Here is a 16,454-nt window from a genome sequence, read left to right as displayed (position 1 = left end):
TAATTTTCAGCTGTGCTTAGACCCATGCCCCTGTCTGGTAGTGTATGTTGTCAACAGAATGGTGCTATTTTGGGTAAGACTTGAAGCCAATTATTGTATATGCATACAATATACTTCAATATACATGACTGAAATCTGCACAGAGTGGTAGTGTCTGATAGCAAGAAACTTGATATGTCAGTGATGGAGGTGTCTAGAAGAGCCTTAAAATTGCAATGTTCACTGGGCCACTAGTGTATATAGGGGGTAAGGGTGTGTGTCAACATTGTCTGGTACCTAGCAAGTCATGTGTGATGGAGCCTGGTGTTCAAGTGAACTTGACACACAGCACTTTATATGCACTGTGGTTTGGACAGGGGTTAATGTCCAGCATGGCCCAGTAACTAGAAGTAGAGCCTGAGACCCAGCACATGGTATAGCATAGGAAGGAGTCCAGTAGAAGCTGATGCCTAGCAGTGTGAATGTGTCTTCAGCAGAAGGAGGGGGTCTGTCAATGCTAATTGCTAGGTATTGTGCAAGAGCTGACAGGGGGAATGTTCCCAGAATTATCTAATGGCTGTCAATTAATGTAGGGTATGAGGTCAAACTGGACCGGGTACCTAGAGTGGATGTGTGGTCACAGGGGTGGTGGTGTGCCCAGTGTGTGTGATGATAACTGTATGTCAGAGGGGAGCAGTGGAAGGACGGATGTCAAGCTCTGCACAATCCCCACTGAGTGTGTGTCAGCTGATGGCTGAGCTGGTGTCTGTCAAGGTCTGATCACATTTTGAAGTTGGTTGGCAGTGGACGATGAGATGTCAAGTGGGGTCCAATACTAGCAGAGTATTTGGGTACAGTAGCAAGAGAGTGTCCTGTATGAACAGATAAGTAGCTGTTAATAAAGGATTATGTGGGTGACATACCAGATCCAGACCTAGGAATACATGTGAGGTATGTGTGAGGGTTTAGCAATGCCAGATACCTAGCAGTCAATGTGTGGTTGGGTGAGAAGTCATTCATGGCCCAAGACTTAGAAGTGTTTTAGAGGCTGTGTGTGTGTGTGTGTGTGTGTGTGTGTGTGTGTGTGTGTGTGTGTGTGTGATGTAGAGATTGTTTATCATGGTCTGACAGCTGGTAGTACAAGTGAGGTGGCATGGCTGTAGTGTCCCACGTTGCATTATACCTAGTGTTGTATGTCAGTGCAGGAAGTTTCCAGGAGTGTTTGAACCAAGCAGTAAATGTGTGTCCTTGTCAGAAGATAAAGTGTGCAACAGGGCCTTGTACATTTCCCCATGTCTTAGGACATTGTGGTTGGAGGCATGTCTAGCCTGGTCTAGAAACTAGCATTGTATGTGGGACATCAGAAGGGAGTTGAATACCTAGGCCTAATACCCAGAGAACTCTGTGGAGAGTGTGAGTGAGGGGAGTCCTTCATGTCCTTACACTGGCACTGTATATAAGTTGTTAATAGTGGCAGAGGCATGCGTAGCACATGTGAGTATCTAGGTATCAGATCTGCTGCTTTCCCCAGCTGACTGGACCATCAATACAGTGCTGTTATCAGATCAGCTGGACAGCTCATTTCCATCCCACATGATGTGATAGGTTTCAGCCATCCTCACACCACACAGCACACACTACACCTACACCTCCTCATAGCCACACAATTTTCACTGTCAGGGATTTGTTGTCTGCCTGGGTGTGTCAGGGGCCAGGCTCTCTCTGGATGTCCTGGGGGAGTGTCTGCTCCAGCCATGCTCCAGCTTCTGAATTTTCATGTCTGGTGGCAGCAGGGCTCCCGAGTCCACAGTTCATCTACTCTGTGTTATTTCTTATCTTCCTTTCTATAAGGCAGGAAATCATGTAGTCCTCTTCTATAACTTTATGTGAGTATTATAGTGTTTGTATTTGAGGTCAATAGAAATGCTGACTGTGTTCAGTTTTTCAATGGGTTTCTAATTTGTTTTTAAATCTTCTTCTACAATCATTGGTGGACAAGGCATTCTCTCTGCCTGGATTTCCATGGGTGACTATGAGAAAATCAGCTGGCAGGATTTCGCTGGGTTTGTTTCTGAGCTTTCTGTTCTGTTCCACATATCCAGTCTCCATTACTTTCATGTAGGTCTTTGTGGATCTCTGAGGCTTGGTGGGAAGTCCTGGAAGAAGAAGATCTGGGTCTGGAGGGATCTCTCCTGTCGTCGGCCATGTCTTCTAGGTTTAGGTCCCATTGGTTGTTACATCTTGTATTTGGGCATTAGACTGGGTTTTGCTGAGTCTATAGATGAAATGCAAACATCTGTCACCTTTAGAATAACAACTGGTAGATGCTGAGAGCTCATATAGCTTTGGATTTCTCTCCTCCAGGGGTCAAAACATTCTAAATGCCAATTTATAGAAATTATGTTGGAATTCTAATTAAATATTTCAGTATTTCTTTGTAAATTGTCTCTGCATAATTCCAGTGATATATGGGCCAAATGTATGACCTCAAGTTCTACCTCTTCATGTTAGTGGAGGCCTGGGACAGGTTGTCCACGGATACTACCCTTCTCAGGAGATCCACTCTAAAGTTCAGAAAGATAAGCAGATTTAATTCCGAAGGCTCTTCTGAGATATTTCTTACCTGCTCAGGCAGGTTTTCCTTGTTATCTGTGAAGACAGAGAGGCATAGGTGACTTTCTGAACTGTCAAAATGCAAAGGGGTCTAAGTTGGGCAGGATTCAACAGTAAGTACCCACTGGGAGGCTTTCACAGGGGGACACTTCTGTAGATTCCCCAGGTCTTGTTGGTAATTTGGGGTGGTTGTCTGTAGTTGGATGATAGAAGAGAAACCATGTCATCGTCCTTCACAGCATGTCCTCCTGTTGCTGTGTTTAGCCTCTGAGTTCCTCTGGAGCTCAGACAATGGCATGCTAGTCTGCCAGGAAGGGGAGGGGAGAGAGAGGTGCTCTTTTTCCTCCATGTCATCAATGCTCAGTGTGCACACATGCAAGTCAGGAATTCTCGGGGTCCATGATTCAGGATATGGCCAGGCACCTAGAAGAAAAAGCTTATGTTAGACCATTGATGAGGCTGGCAGAAAGATTCATTCACCACCTGTGGCCTTTCAGATAACAGCGGGTTTATTTCTGGTGGAGTTCAGGACCTAATGAGGCAGGAATAATGACCCTTTTCTTCCCATGTGACTTCCTGTGGGAGAATTCAGTGGGTTCTCCCTGCGAAGCCCTGATTGCAGGCATTGGTTTGTCCTAGCTGCTCTGCTACTGTCCCATAAACAGGCTCTAGGATCAAGAAGGAAAAGCAGTTTCACCAACATGTCTGTGTCTAGACGCTGTGCTTCCTGCACCCAGCTCACTGAACACTTGCCTAGATGAGACAGGATGCACATATGGTGAAGATGAGCTTTGTCTCAGAACATATCCAGCAGAACCTGCAGATCTGAGGAAAGAAAGGATGTCAATGAGAGGTCTGGCGTTGACCTCTCAGATACAAGAGACTCAGACTGCTACCACAACAGTCATCCAATCTGTTTCAATGACCTAAGATTAATTTAAACATTCCCAACCAGTCAGACTGTGCAAAAGAGCAAGCTACCTGGCATCAAGTGGACTCACTTTTCTCCACAAGGAAGTGAATATTACTGAGTAACTTTGGGGTAGTGTGTGGAAAGTTCTTGGTACCAAGAGCATGCATTGTCTACATCTGTTCCTACTGCTTCCAGGAGGCAGGCAGTGGGGGAAGGAGGGTGTTGAATGTGTGAGTCTGATCATAAGCTGACTTCTCTCATGTAACTATCTAAAGGCGACCACATGCTCCTTGCAGTGGCCAGCGGTATAAAGAGTTCACATTATACTCACCTGGCCTCTTAGGCATCAACTCTGTTTCCTGACATCCACATTCTCAAAGACCATTACCAGGTTTTAGGGCCCTGGTACACATGTGCTGTCTCCTGAGAGTTTTCATTCCTGGCCATAGTACCCAAGACTCCCTTCTACAAGCCCTGGTTTCGGTTAAGTGCATCAGGGTGAAGCCTGCCGGAGTGGTTACTCATTGACCAAGAGACCAGGCATTGGCTGAGGAGCAAGCAGGTCATTGTCTCTTGGCTGCTTTCCCTTGCTAGGTTGTGTGAATCCCCATGTCCCAGTCTCTGGAAACAACACAGACTAAGTCACTGTCCAGTGACAGAATGGATGTCACAACATACAGGTGTTGAGAAGATGTTCACCATCTTTGATTCAAAGTGTTCCTTCTCAATGGTATTAGGATCAGAGGGGAGACATATGCCACCTACACCAAGTTATCTCAATATCCCTCTGTAGCCATGCCTCAGCTGTTTCTCTCTCTCTCTCTCTCTCTCTCTCTCTCTCTCTCTCTCTCTCTCCCTCCCTCCCTCCCTCCCTCCCTCCCTCCCTCCCTCCGTCCCTCCCTTCCTCCCTCTCCTTCTTCTCCCTCTTCTTCTCTTCCTCTGTAACACAAGCTTAATGATCACCTACCCTTGGGATTGAGGCAGACCTGCCTGAGAAGCCTCATTCTTCCTAACCTCTAAGCCAGCGTCAAATTTAGACCAGAAACCAAAAACTAATCATCTACTACAGGCCGTTAGATAGTGGTCTCAGTGATGCTTTCAGCCATGTGCTGCCCAGAAATGAGGCTTGACAATCATTCCATTCAGAGTGGCCATCCTTCACTGCATGGTGACGCTGTCTGCCTGTCAGGTGCATGGGACAACAGTTTAAACAATTATCCCAGCAGGACAAGCAAGCAGACAGCCTAGAAGAAAGCCATAGCTCTATGGTCAACAAGGATGTCTAGGCCTGACCGCTGTACCCAGTGGAACTGGGTACAAAGTAGATTTAGGAGTGCTGACCCCACCTCTGACCACTCTGCCCTAGGCTAGGTAAGGCCCACTCACTTCCAAAGTGGAGCAATGTCCCAGCATTCCATCCAAAGTGGTACCCATTTTCCTCCAGCTTGCTGTCACTTTCCTGTTAGGAGACAAATATGGTTCTGATAAAACTCCCTACAGTGAGGCCCCTTCACAAACACATAAACTAGACCAGCATGCTGTGGGACTGTGTCTTTTCTGATGGTCAGGACACAGGGATGAATGAAGGCTGCAAATACAACAGCAGGGAAGGAGGAAGAGGAAGGAGAGGAAGGAGCTCCCTTCCCCTCATGTGCGGAAACATTTCACTAGGACCAGAAACCTAAAGGGTGGACAGGTTAATGAGTACTGCTAGTTATTCCCCTGCAGACTAGTCCACAGGGTCTGCACGTTCAAGGGCAGCTTGCACATGATATTGGCTCAGGCCCCCATTGAGGAGGATGCTGTGAAACACCAGCCCTTGATCATCTTACCTTGATAATGAGGATTTTCTGGAGGGAAACCTGTGGTAGTTGGCTTACCTCCTCCTGTGCTGGACACAGACCCTTCATGCTGGGGAAGTGGGCACACTGCCATCTGGACTTCCTGCAGAGTTCCTACTTCTGCTGTCTCAGGCCACACCTGCAAGTCGCCACCCTGTGTCTCCTGATGTAGAGAGCTCATCACTTTAAAGAGGACGGACTTGGGAAAGGGACTCTAGGGGAATTTGAAATATGCAGCACTTAAGCTAGACCTTCTGTGCATCCCTCTCCCCATGGCTCCTCCCATCTGTCTCTTCCATTCTCTCTAAATTCCTCCCTTAGTCAGTTCTTTCCTGCTGCCTCTCCAATCCCTGGTTAACATCCTCTGCTCTCCATCTCCAGCTCAACCATGACACTTTATTTAGAAGTGGGTTTGTACTGTGGCACTGGTGATTTTGAAGTCAGAGTTTTAAATTTGCATACCCAGACAGTGAAAAAGTTAATGTGCCAAATACAAAGGACAGCTGACAGTATCAAACACAACATTAATTAGTGTCAGAGACAGTGAAGGCCTGGAACAAGACCAGTGACCCCGCAATGAGCACTAACAAGTGAAGACATGTGGACAGAGGGGTTTACGGTGTGACTCACTCTGTCACACTCGGTCACTGCAGCTTCCATGAGGAAACCTTTAGGTTTTCCCCTTTCCTCCCTTTTTAATTTTATCTTATGTTTCCTTTTTTTCTCTTAAATTTTGTTGTATTGGGGGAGTTGTAGGGGTGGAGGGCAGATGTGAAATGATGGGGACATGAATGTAATCAAAATACCTGATGTAAAAGACACTTAGAATGAATATATATATATGTATATAGAGAGAAATAAATAAATAGATAAATAAATAAACAAATGGACAAATAAGAAGCTGGGCGGTGGTGGCGCAGGCCTTTAATCCCAGCACTCGGGAGGCAGAGCCAGGCGGATCTCTGTGAGTTCGAGGCCAGCCTGGGCTACCGAGTGAGTTCCAAGAAAGGCACAAAGCTACACAGAGAAACCCCGTCTTGAAAAAACAAGAAACAAAAAACAAAAAAACAAATGGATAAATAAATAAGTAAATGGAATAAATAAATGAATAGCATACGGGCAAGGGGAAAGAGCACATACTCACCCCAAAGAGTGAAATTTACACATTTTTTCAGAAAACAGATACAACTGAGGATGACTGTATTACGTGTAACAAGCTTGTCCGAAAGACAAAGGTCACTTTCTTTTTCATATGCAAAATCTGCAGGTTATAGGCATCAGAACATGAACAACAGAACACTCAGGACATGAAACAGGACAGTGGTCTTCCTGAAACTGTCCACAATGTTTGTGGGAGGCTGATCACCTCTACCATCATGCACTGTCTTGAGTGGGGTGTACAGAGTCCTAGTTGGTTCAGAATCCAGAAACCTACAGCCCTGGCTCTCCATTAGCTAGGGAGTATGAACAAGATTCAGTGGCCTAAAAGCAACCCAAAATGGTTTTGACAAATAACAAAAGCATTGTGGGACCCATGAGCAAGAGTAGCCATGGAAGTCAGCAGACAAGCAGACAGAATCTGGGTGTCAGGTGAGTAGAAGTGGAAGCTTCTGTCTAGAATATGTGGCTTCATGTACTGCCTCTGCCACTGGTGTCCTTAAAGTGAAAGCCCTGCCTCCAACATCCCAAGACAGGCACCAGCTGTCTCAGTGACCCACCTTGAATCCTCAGCTGTGATCTCAAGGCTCAAATGGAAAGAACTCAATCAATCAGACCAGGTAGTCAATCTGGACGATCCTGATTGGTCAGGTTGAGGTCATGGGATTTGTGCCTGGACTGCAGTGGGAATCCTGAGAAAACGATTAAAGAGTAGCCTTCGCATGCTCTGTGCCTTGTTTCTAAGGGTGTTTCAGCTAGGACATACCTCCTCCAGCCCACTGACCAGTGTCCCCAGAAGAATTCATGACAGCAGTTCTCACCTCCAGGTATCTGTTCACGGGTGGACATAGACTTCTATTCTGAAGGTTAGATTTGGACTTTGCTGCTGTTTGTAGTCCATCCTGGATGAAAGAACCTTAAGTTCAATCCCTGACACTGTTGAAATGAAAGAAGGACAGGACTTGTCTCCTTTCCCTCAAATGTTTGGAGAAATTTACCATTGATGCTATACAAACAGTACGTGAAGCCAGGCATGGGAGATCACATATGTAATCACAGCATTCAGGAGGCAGAGAAAGGGGGTCAGTCTCTATGACTTTCAGAGCTGTATGTTCTACACAGAGAGTCTCAGGATAGCCAGGGCCATAAGGTGAGATCCAGTCTCAAAAAGAGTAAAATATATAAAATGAGGAGTCACGAAATATCCCTATCTCATTAACAGACTCCTCAACCATTTCTCAGCCCTGCCTTCACTGATATGCAGCAGAAACACAGTCTGACACCAGGTGATACCCACAAACTGAAAATTTCTCTCTCTCTCTTCCTGAACAAACTGACTGATCTTGTTATCTGCACTTGGGACTCTCCAGATGGTCAGGGTTCTAGAAGTCAGTGACAGCACAAGCTGGCTATCATCCACTGGGAAGATCCAGCCAAAGACTTTAACATGCATCAGTGTTTGCTAACAGCCCAGGATCAGATGGTCAGAGTGGAGCTGGAGGCCAACTACAGCAGAGAAGCTGGTTCTTCCCTTGTCACACCTCTGCAGTCTCTAAGTCTCCCATTGTTCTTCAGTTGAACAAGTCAGTGATAACTTTCCCTGTGTGTCAGGCATGCTGGCACATGCTACTTCAAGGGATCCTTTTCATCACATCAAGACCAGACTTCAGAGACTTATCTTCTGCCACACACAGATACTTACTGTACTCAATCTTACCTTCAGGTGCATGATTCACACAGATTAGGACCCTGGATTCCCTGTCGAGTTCATTTCCCCTTGCCAAATCAGTGAGCTGCTCCCTAACTGGAAGGTGTCCTGGAAAACAGTTGAGACACTACACCTCAACCAGTGCTTCACACTGCACCAGGGGCTGTCATCAAGAGATCCATGATGATCAAGATTTCCTTCTGAGTCTGACCCCAATGGTGGGCATTGGTCATAAAGAATTCCCATGGCTGCTGTTCTTGTAGAGGCAATACTCAGCATCAGGCCTGGCAATGCCTACTTACCTTCCCACACTGGAGCAGAACAATGTTAATGCAAGGTCAAGTATCAGTTATAAATGCCTCTATGAGATGGAAAAATGATGCAGAATTCTTGGATCAGGAGGTGGGAGGCACCATGGGAAGCCTGGATGAAGGAGGCTATGGAGAAAAATACACAGATGTCATTAGATCTTCCAAAGGCCATGACAGACAAGACCAGCAGAGGACCCCACTGCATGATGCAGCCACCCTTCTCTTGCAACACCCTTCTTCAATAGCCCAGAATCAGAATCCCTTCCAAAGCAGCCTCATAGTTCTCTACCTTGACATATGCCAGTCACAATCAAGGCCTTCCTCCTCATTGCTGGCTATAAAGCTGAGGTCACATTTTGCTCTGTTTGAGACATTTGTTCCTGGTCTCACTTCTTCAACACCTGCCCCAGCAAAACCTCCTTTTCTCCACTCATTTCAGGTGAGCTCCTCTGGACACACTCTACCCTCTCTACAGGTCCTCTCATTTCCTCTTCATCCTCTCCATCCTCCTTTTTCCTGTTCCTCCCCTTATCTCCATTCTCCCATCTCCCACTGGATTTACAGTTCCTGCAGTTCTTCTGAAAGACAGTCAGAAAGCAGTTTGGAGGTGATGAATGAATCAAAGAAGAGGGAAGCCTGAGATCTATGTGCAAGTCTGTCCTGTTGACAGAGGCAGCCCTTTTAGATGTCGTGGAACCCTGGTCCCTCAGGAACCATGAGGGATGTAGACATTCATTGGGTTGATGCTACATGTGACTCTCAGGGATGTTCAGCAACAGTGCAGGGGCAGCAGTGAGGTGAAGGATGGGGAAGATGGCAGCTGAGACCCTAACCTGGAGGATGGATACTGGAACCTGTAGTCCTAACATATCATCACACAGATTTCCAGCCTGGATCCTTCCTGTTGCACTACACCACACCAAGACTGTAGTTCAAATACACCAGTTCACTTTTCCCAAATAAAACCTGAAAGAATAAGAAAAGTGCCTCTCTTAGTGACTTTAACAGACAGGACTTACTCAGCACTGAGGAGGATGGGACTCCACTGACCAATAGTGCTGCATCTTTCTCCTGCTTCACCCCAGCTCTGTAGGAAAGAACAGGATGTTATTTCCAAGACAACATCCTACTTGTGTGCCTTGACACATGGTAGGAACCATCAGAGCAGGCCCTCTCCTCCTCATTGCTGGCTATTTCTAGCTCCCTCCCAGTCTGCACTTCAGGGGAGGTTTGTTCCTGCTCTAGACTGTGCACGGCCCCTGTCACAGGTCAGCACACACATCTCCTTTGTTGACAGGAAGTTCCTCAGGACAGACTCTACTCCTTATTCTACACCAACTCTCATGTCCCCTATTCCTGTCTCGAAACTGTTTGCCAATTAGTCCCCTTTATCTCCTTCACCCACCTCCATTCTCCAGAGGATTTGCACAGGTCTTGCTGTTTTGTCCAAAAGGCAGTCACAGAGTAAGTTGGAGGGTTAAAGTGACCAAGATGATGAGCAGCCGTGATTGGTATGAAGTCATTCCTGGTGGTAGAGGCTGCTGTTTTCCATGCAGTGTGAGTGGTCCTACAAGCACAACCAAAGCTAGGAAGGTAGAGGGTCATGGGGTACATATGCTATATGACCCCAAATTGTCCCACAACAGTTCCGAAGCTGAATTGAGCTGAAAGAGATGCAGATTGGTAGCTCAGACCCAATAGCTGGAGGATGAATGCAGGCAGGAGCCTGTTGCTCTGTGTTGGAGGGAGCTGGCACTCTGGCGATCTGTCTTGGGTCCCTTCCGTGGCTCCTCACCAGGTCTGGAATTCTATTGGGCCATTTCAGTTTCCACACTTCAAAGCAGAAAGAAACATGAAAGCACCTCTATTAGTGACTGGCAGATAAAAGTTCTGTGCCATATTCCTCCCCTGATTTCTCCATTCTGAACCTTTGCTCCATTTAGCCAAACTCTCCTCCCTTCCCATGCTGTGGTCCCCATGCTATGCTACCTGCTTTTGCCTCAGCCTTCTAGGGCTGTACATGAACAGGAAGCTGTGAATTTGACATCTAATGTACCACATATCTGAAATTCTGGGCCCTCTGAGTGGGTACAACTTTTCATTTAAAATGGATATTGAAATAGTATATTGAAAATACAATGTAGGAATTCATCTGTGTGGCCCAACCAACTGGACTCCATGTAGGTCTCCACTGTCCCCTCTTTTCCTTGAACCCCTGATGCAAGGGTTCATGGCTCACCTTGGGGTGGGCAGGCAGCAGCAGCAGCAGCAGCTGCAGAGTGCTCTCAGTGCATGGGAAATTTGCTTCCTCACCAGTTTCCAGATCCTGAGTGGCCTGGATCTAGATGTCATGGGTGCCACCTGGGGCTGGTCACTGGGAATGTCTGACCCCTGGGATGAATCTTCTTCACAGAAGCCCAGGTTCAGAAATCCCGTGGGTGTATCCTCCAAGACTGATTCAGGAGAGGAGAGATTGCCAGGCAGGGGGTCAACAGAATTCCTCTTGACTTCAGTATCCTCTGTAGCAGTGTTGATGACATCAACCACAAGAGCATCTCTTTCTGGGACTGTGTTGTCTGAACTGAGCATCGCCTCCAGGAAGGAGAGTCTGTGAGGCATGGTGTAGCTTCTACATCCTTTACCTCTTTCTTCCACACCCTCCACCTTAACGTGGCTCTTCCCAGCTTGTGTACCGGTTGTAAATGCTGGTTCACTGGCTCTCCTGGTCAAGGGGAGAGGGAGGCAAACAGGACCTGGAGGGCTGCTAGTTAGCCAGGGCATCTGATCTTGCTGATGGCTGTCCCCACCACTCAGCTGATATTTGAGAATGTTGCAAGTAGCTGTTACATGATTATCTTCTCGCCTGTGAGTTAGGGATGAAACAATCTCCTCACACGTATAGCCGATGGTGCACATGGTCTCCACGACCCTAGGCAGGATTTCTTTGGTGGCAGGCAGTACATGTTCTTGAATGGGGCCTAGCCATGGTCGTTCCACAAGCTGACAGATTGTGAATCGGTACCAGATAGGGACCATGAGTAGTCGGGCAATGATGATGTGACAGGGTTTTGACAGATGGTAAGGAATGGGACACATTGTGGTGGTGATGACCCTGTGCATACCTTCAAGGGTTTCTTCCATGTATGGAAAGTGCCCTGTGACTAAGACATATAGAACAATACCCAAGCTCCACATATCACCTGCCCGTCCATCATAGGGCTTTCTTGCCAAGATCTCTGGGGCCCAATAGAGCAAGGAGCCACAGATCTCCTCCAACATCTGCCCCTCTGTGATTTCAATTGCCATACCAAAGTCACAAAGCTTTGCATTTCCTGCTGCATCGACTAGGATGTTTTCTAATTTGATATCACGGTGTGCGATGTGTCTCTGGTGGAGGAAGTGAACTGCTGACACCACCTGCCGGAAAATCACTCTAGCCTCCTCCTCCTTAAAACAGCCCAGAGCCCCGAGGCAGCTCTCCAGGTCTTCTCCTGCCACATACTCCATAATCAGATAAGTGGTTGACAGTGTATCGATCATGTCAAAAAATCGAACGATGTTCCTGTGTTCTAAAGACTGAAGGATGTTCACTTCAGTACTGATGTCAGCCACACTGTTGGCGTTTTTCTCAAGGACCTTGACAGCCACTCGTGTATGTGTGGGAAGGTGGCAGGCCAGCTTCACCTCCCCGAATGAACCACAACCTAGAGATGTTAACATCCTGAAATCCTTTTCAAGATAGTCCTCTTCCATGTGGTTGGCCATGGTGTTCTGCTCAATTCCAACCACTTTATCTTGTGGGTAATCTCAGACCCACACAATGCTAAAAGAAAAAGATTAATGCAGTTTTAGAAGGGGAGGATATAGATTTGGATTCTCTGTTATGAAATTGAGATATCCCAAACAATCTAATGATGCTCTTCAAGGATACAAAAATACTAGAAGAACCTAAACCCAAGGCAGTGGATGAGGAATCATAAGAAAGATCAGTGTTGGTATAAGTAAAGTTGGCATGCAAAAGAAAATCCTGAGATCCCTGAAAGAATGAGCTGCTTCTTTTCAAGGATGTGCCACAATGCAAACCCTTAACAAAGTTGATCAAGATCATGTAAAATAGTTCAATGAATTCAAACTCTAAACTAGTAGAATTATACATAATATACTCAGCATCTATTATAATATAGTTATAATATAATATTATAACACAGTTATAAATATTATATTATACATATATGTTACCTATAATACACATTATGTGCTTTATATATTTATTTAGTCCAGTAAATTTAAAAATGTTTTCTATAAAAGAGAAAAGAAACCAAAGGGAAATAAAAGGCTGAATTTTCAAAAATGAAAATTGGGTAACATTTATTGAGGAAATTGATAAAATAAGTACAAATTATCACTAAAACAAAAAAATTTAATATAATCTTATTGCATCTTGTTATTCCATGTTCAGTTGCTATCCCTTGGAGCCTGCTCTTTTCTCAAGGGAAACAGAGGAGCAGTGGATCTGGTGGAGAGAGGAGCTAAGGGGCAACTGGGAGGAGCGGAAGGAGGGGAAGATGCAGTCAGGATGTACTGTATGAAAAAGATGAAATATAAAGAAAAACTGAAAAAACATAAATATAAATATGACACAGGAAATCTAAATCCCAGGAAATCAACTGAAAATCAACTTTCCAATCTCTACAACTAGCAACAATGACCAACAAGTATTTTAGTAGTTCATAAACTGAGGGAAGGCACAGTTTCAAGCACATTTCATAAAAGAGTTATTCCCCTAATTTCCAAACTATATAAGATGTTTCAAAATTATCGTAGTATCAAGCAATATCCTTGACTGACAGATTAGAAAAACCTGAATGAGGGTAATTGATAGGTCACATCAAATTCAACACCACGTTAATAAGACCAGACTGTATGCTCAAGACGTCTTTAACCGGGAACATTCAAGATTCATCAACAGCCAAAGAGCACAGCATACACACAACACTGAGGTAAGTCCTAAATCAGACATCAGTGGAATAGAATGCCTAATTCAGGAAAAACTTGGAATTAGTGAAAGTGTTACTACAAACATGCCAGTTCCACAAACACAAGTGTCACATTTTGTTCACTCCAGGTCATGAGCAGGCAGAGGCATAGCCTTTGTATAATAGGAAGTAATTGTCCAATTTAATGGGCCAGGAAGTGAAGTATAGCAGATAAATATGATCAAAGTAGAGTACAGCCAGATATCAGTCATGATCAAATTCCTCATCCTACGCATTTACTACATAACATTAAATTTGGAAAATACACAAGAACACAGCCAAAAATGACAAAAAAGGAGTTAATAGAAGGAAAATCAGTTGAAATGAATAAAAAGGAATTACAGGGAAAAATTACTACCAAAACCAATAATGTAAATAAAGAAATGCTGGGCAGTGGTAGCGCACGCCTTTAATCCCAGCACTCAGGAGGCAGAAGCAGGCGGATCTTTGTGAGTTCGAGGTCAGCCTGGTCTACAGAGCGAGACGCAGGAGAGGCACAAAGCTACACCTTTGTCTTGAAAAACAGAAAGAAAGAAAGAAAGAAAGAAAGAAAGAAAGAAAGGAAGGAAGGAAGGAAGGAAGGAAGGAAGGAAGGAAGGAAGGAAGGAAGGAAGAAAGAAAGAAAGAAAGAAAGAAAGAAAGAAAGAAAGAAAGAAAGAAAGAAAGAAAGAAAGAAAGAAAGAAAGAAAGAAAGAAAGAAGGAAGAAAGAAAGAAAGAAGTAATAGTCAATTGCCAAAAGGCCAAACTGAGAACTTGGGAATCAAACTCACTATGTCCAGATCCAACAGGTCAGGGAAAAGGTCAAGTATATGGGGGAAATAACTGAGTCCAACTGCTCTCCCACCAACCAACCGATTCTCCGAAGTACAAACAAAACTCAGCCACAGGCAGTGCCTTTTCATTGGCTAGTATCTAGCATACCTCACAAGGATTCCGTGTGATGTCACATGCAATGGACCAATCAAGGCTCGAAAAAAACCACAGTGATTTTTTAAAATTATTTTCTGTTAAATTATTAATTTTTTTCCATTCACGTTCTTGTTCCCAAGGAAATTCCCTTAGCAGAGAGGGCTGCTATCCTTCCCAACCCCACTCCTGTTACTTTCCTAGAAGCCAAGACAGATTCATTGTTGTCACACAGTCACACATTGAACATATCTCTCCCATCCACCCTGTGAATATAATCAATGAACTCTTCAAGTAGCCTAAATTCCAGATCCCATCCTGTGTCATGTAGCATAGGTCTCATATTAACCAAGCCTGCTTCTTGATGTTGAAGCAACTCCTTTCCCCTCAGACACCATGAAGTTAATGGAGACACACTTTGTCTGGTGGGAATAAAACTCCTTCAGACACCCACAGAGTGTCCAGACCATCTTTACTAATGACCTTTTGTCTGAAAGGAAGATCTGTCCATGCATCACTGTCCTTCTGTAAGCTCTGACCATTCCCTCCCTCCCCTGATAAAAAATAGAAAATACATCCAAGAAGGAGGGAAATAATAAGTCAAAGGGAAAATTAAAGTCTGGGAAATAAAACTAGATAAAACACTCTGAAAGAATTGAGTATCAAGAAAGACTCATACAGTGACCAGGACAATTCACTGATGAATTCAATCATCTCAACATCTAACAGCAATGTTCTCCAGATATTTCAGTACCCTATAAGTCTGAGGGAAAGAACATTTTCAAATTTTTCTCATAAAAGATGCATTACCCTTATTCTCAAACCAAGTAAGTAAAAGGTAAAAACAAGCCAATATCAGGCAATATCTTTGACTAACATAAATTAGAAAGTCCTTAATGAGAGATAGCTCACACCAAATTCAACAGCACATTAAGAAGACCATACTTTGCCAGGCAGTGTTGTAACATGCCTTTAATCCCAGCATTCAGGAGGAAGAGACAGGCGGATCTACGTAAGTTCAAGCCTGGTCTACAGAGCAAGATCAGGACATGCACCAAAATGACACAGAGAAACCCAGTCTTGAAAAAAATGAAAAGAAGAAGAAGGAGAAGAAGAAGAAGAAGAAGAAGAAGAAGAAGAAGAAGAAGAAGAAGAAGAAGAAGAAGAAGAAGAAGAAGAAGAAGAAGAAGAAGAACAACAACAACAACAACAACAACAACAACAACAACAACAACAACAACATACTTCATTTTCAGAATTCCTTAACCTAGGAACATTAGGATTCGTCCACACATACAGATTGACACAAAGCAGAACATACACACAACATTGAGGTAAGTCCTATAATAGGACATCAAAGGAATGAAATGCCTTTTTCAGGAAAACTTTTGGAACTAGAGAAAGTGTTACTTCAAATATTCCAGTTCCACAAACACAACTGTCACATTTTGTTTCCTAGGGATCCCGAACAAACAGAGGAAAGAACCTTAGATCATTTCAATGTACTTGTCACATTCAATGTGTGGGTAAGTGAAATAGAGCATGTAAATATGATCAAAATGCAAAATAGTCAGATATGGGAAGTCAGGATCAAATTCCTCATGCTATAGAGATAATATATACTACCATATGTGTGAATTACACAAGAACAAAGGCAAAAATGACAAAGAAAGAAATTGATAAAAGGAAAATGAGGTGAAATGAGGAAAAGGCATTTACAGGCAAAAATCAAAACCCAAACCAAAGATGTAAATAAAGCAATGAATAGATAACAAATGACAAAAGCCTAAACTGAAAACCTGGGGAATATACTCACTAAGTCGAGATCTGACAGGCTTTGAAAAGTCCAAATCCAGGAGAAACAACTGAATCCAACTGCTCTCCCATCAACCGACTGCTTCTTTGAAGTACAAAGACAAAACCCAGCCCTAGGTGGCACCCTTTTATTGGCTGATATCTAGCTTACATCACTTGGACTCCATGTGATG

The 16,454-nt window shown here is 44.3% G+C and overlaps 1 protein-coding gene across 1 annotated transcript; it reads right to left on the bottom strand.

Annotated features, from left to right (window-relative positions):
* Positions 1 to 1,646: 1,646 nt before the first annotated feature.
* On the bottom strand, positions 1,647 to 14,493 carry LOC143270501 (putative sperm motility kinase W). Its single transcript, XM_076560667.1, has 13 exons — positions 14,331 to 14,493; positions 10,763 to 12,346; positions 9,929 to 10,356; positions 9,543 to 9,610; positions 8,515 to 8,649; positions 8,222 to 8,320; positions 7,326 to 7,440; positions 7,065 to 7,196; positions 5,386 to 5,509; positions 4,892 to 4,964; positions 3,346 to 3,417; positions 2,718 to 3,015; positions 1,647 to 2,628 (listed from the first exon to the last, which is right to left on the bottom strand). Exons 2-3 carry the CDS (start codon positions 12,286 to 12,288, stop codon positions 10,332 to 10,334), a joined length of 1,551 nt encoding a protein of 516 aa, XP_076416782.1. The 5' UTR covers positions 12,289 to 12,346; positions 14,331 to 14,493; the 3' UTR covers positions 1,647 to 2,628; positions 2,718 to 3,015; positions 3,346 to 3,417; positions 4,892 to 4,964; positions 5,386 to 5,509; positions 7,065 to 7,196; positions 7,326 to 7,440; positions 8,222 to 8,320; positions 8,515 to 8,649; positions 9,543 to 9,610; positions 9,929 to 10,331.
* Positions 14,494 to 16,454: the final 1,961 nt, after the last annotated feature.

This window comes from Peromyscus maniculatus, chromosome 23, assembly GCF_049852395.1.
Source record: "Peromyscus maniculatus bairdii isolate BWxNUB_F1_BW_parent chromosome 23, HU_Pman_BW_mat_3.1, whole genome shotgun sequence".
Taxonomy (NCBI): domain Eukaryota; kingdom Metazoa; phylum Chordata; class Mammalia; order Rodentia; family Cricetidae; genus Peromyscus; species Peromyscus maniculatus.
This window is presented reverse-complemented; position numbering and strand designations above follow the sequence as displayed.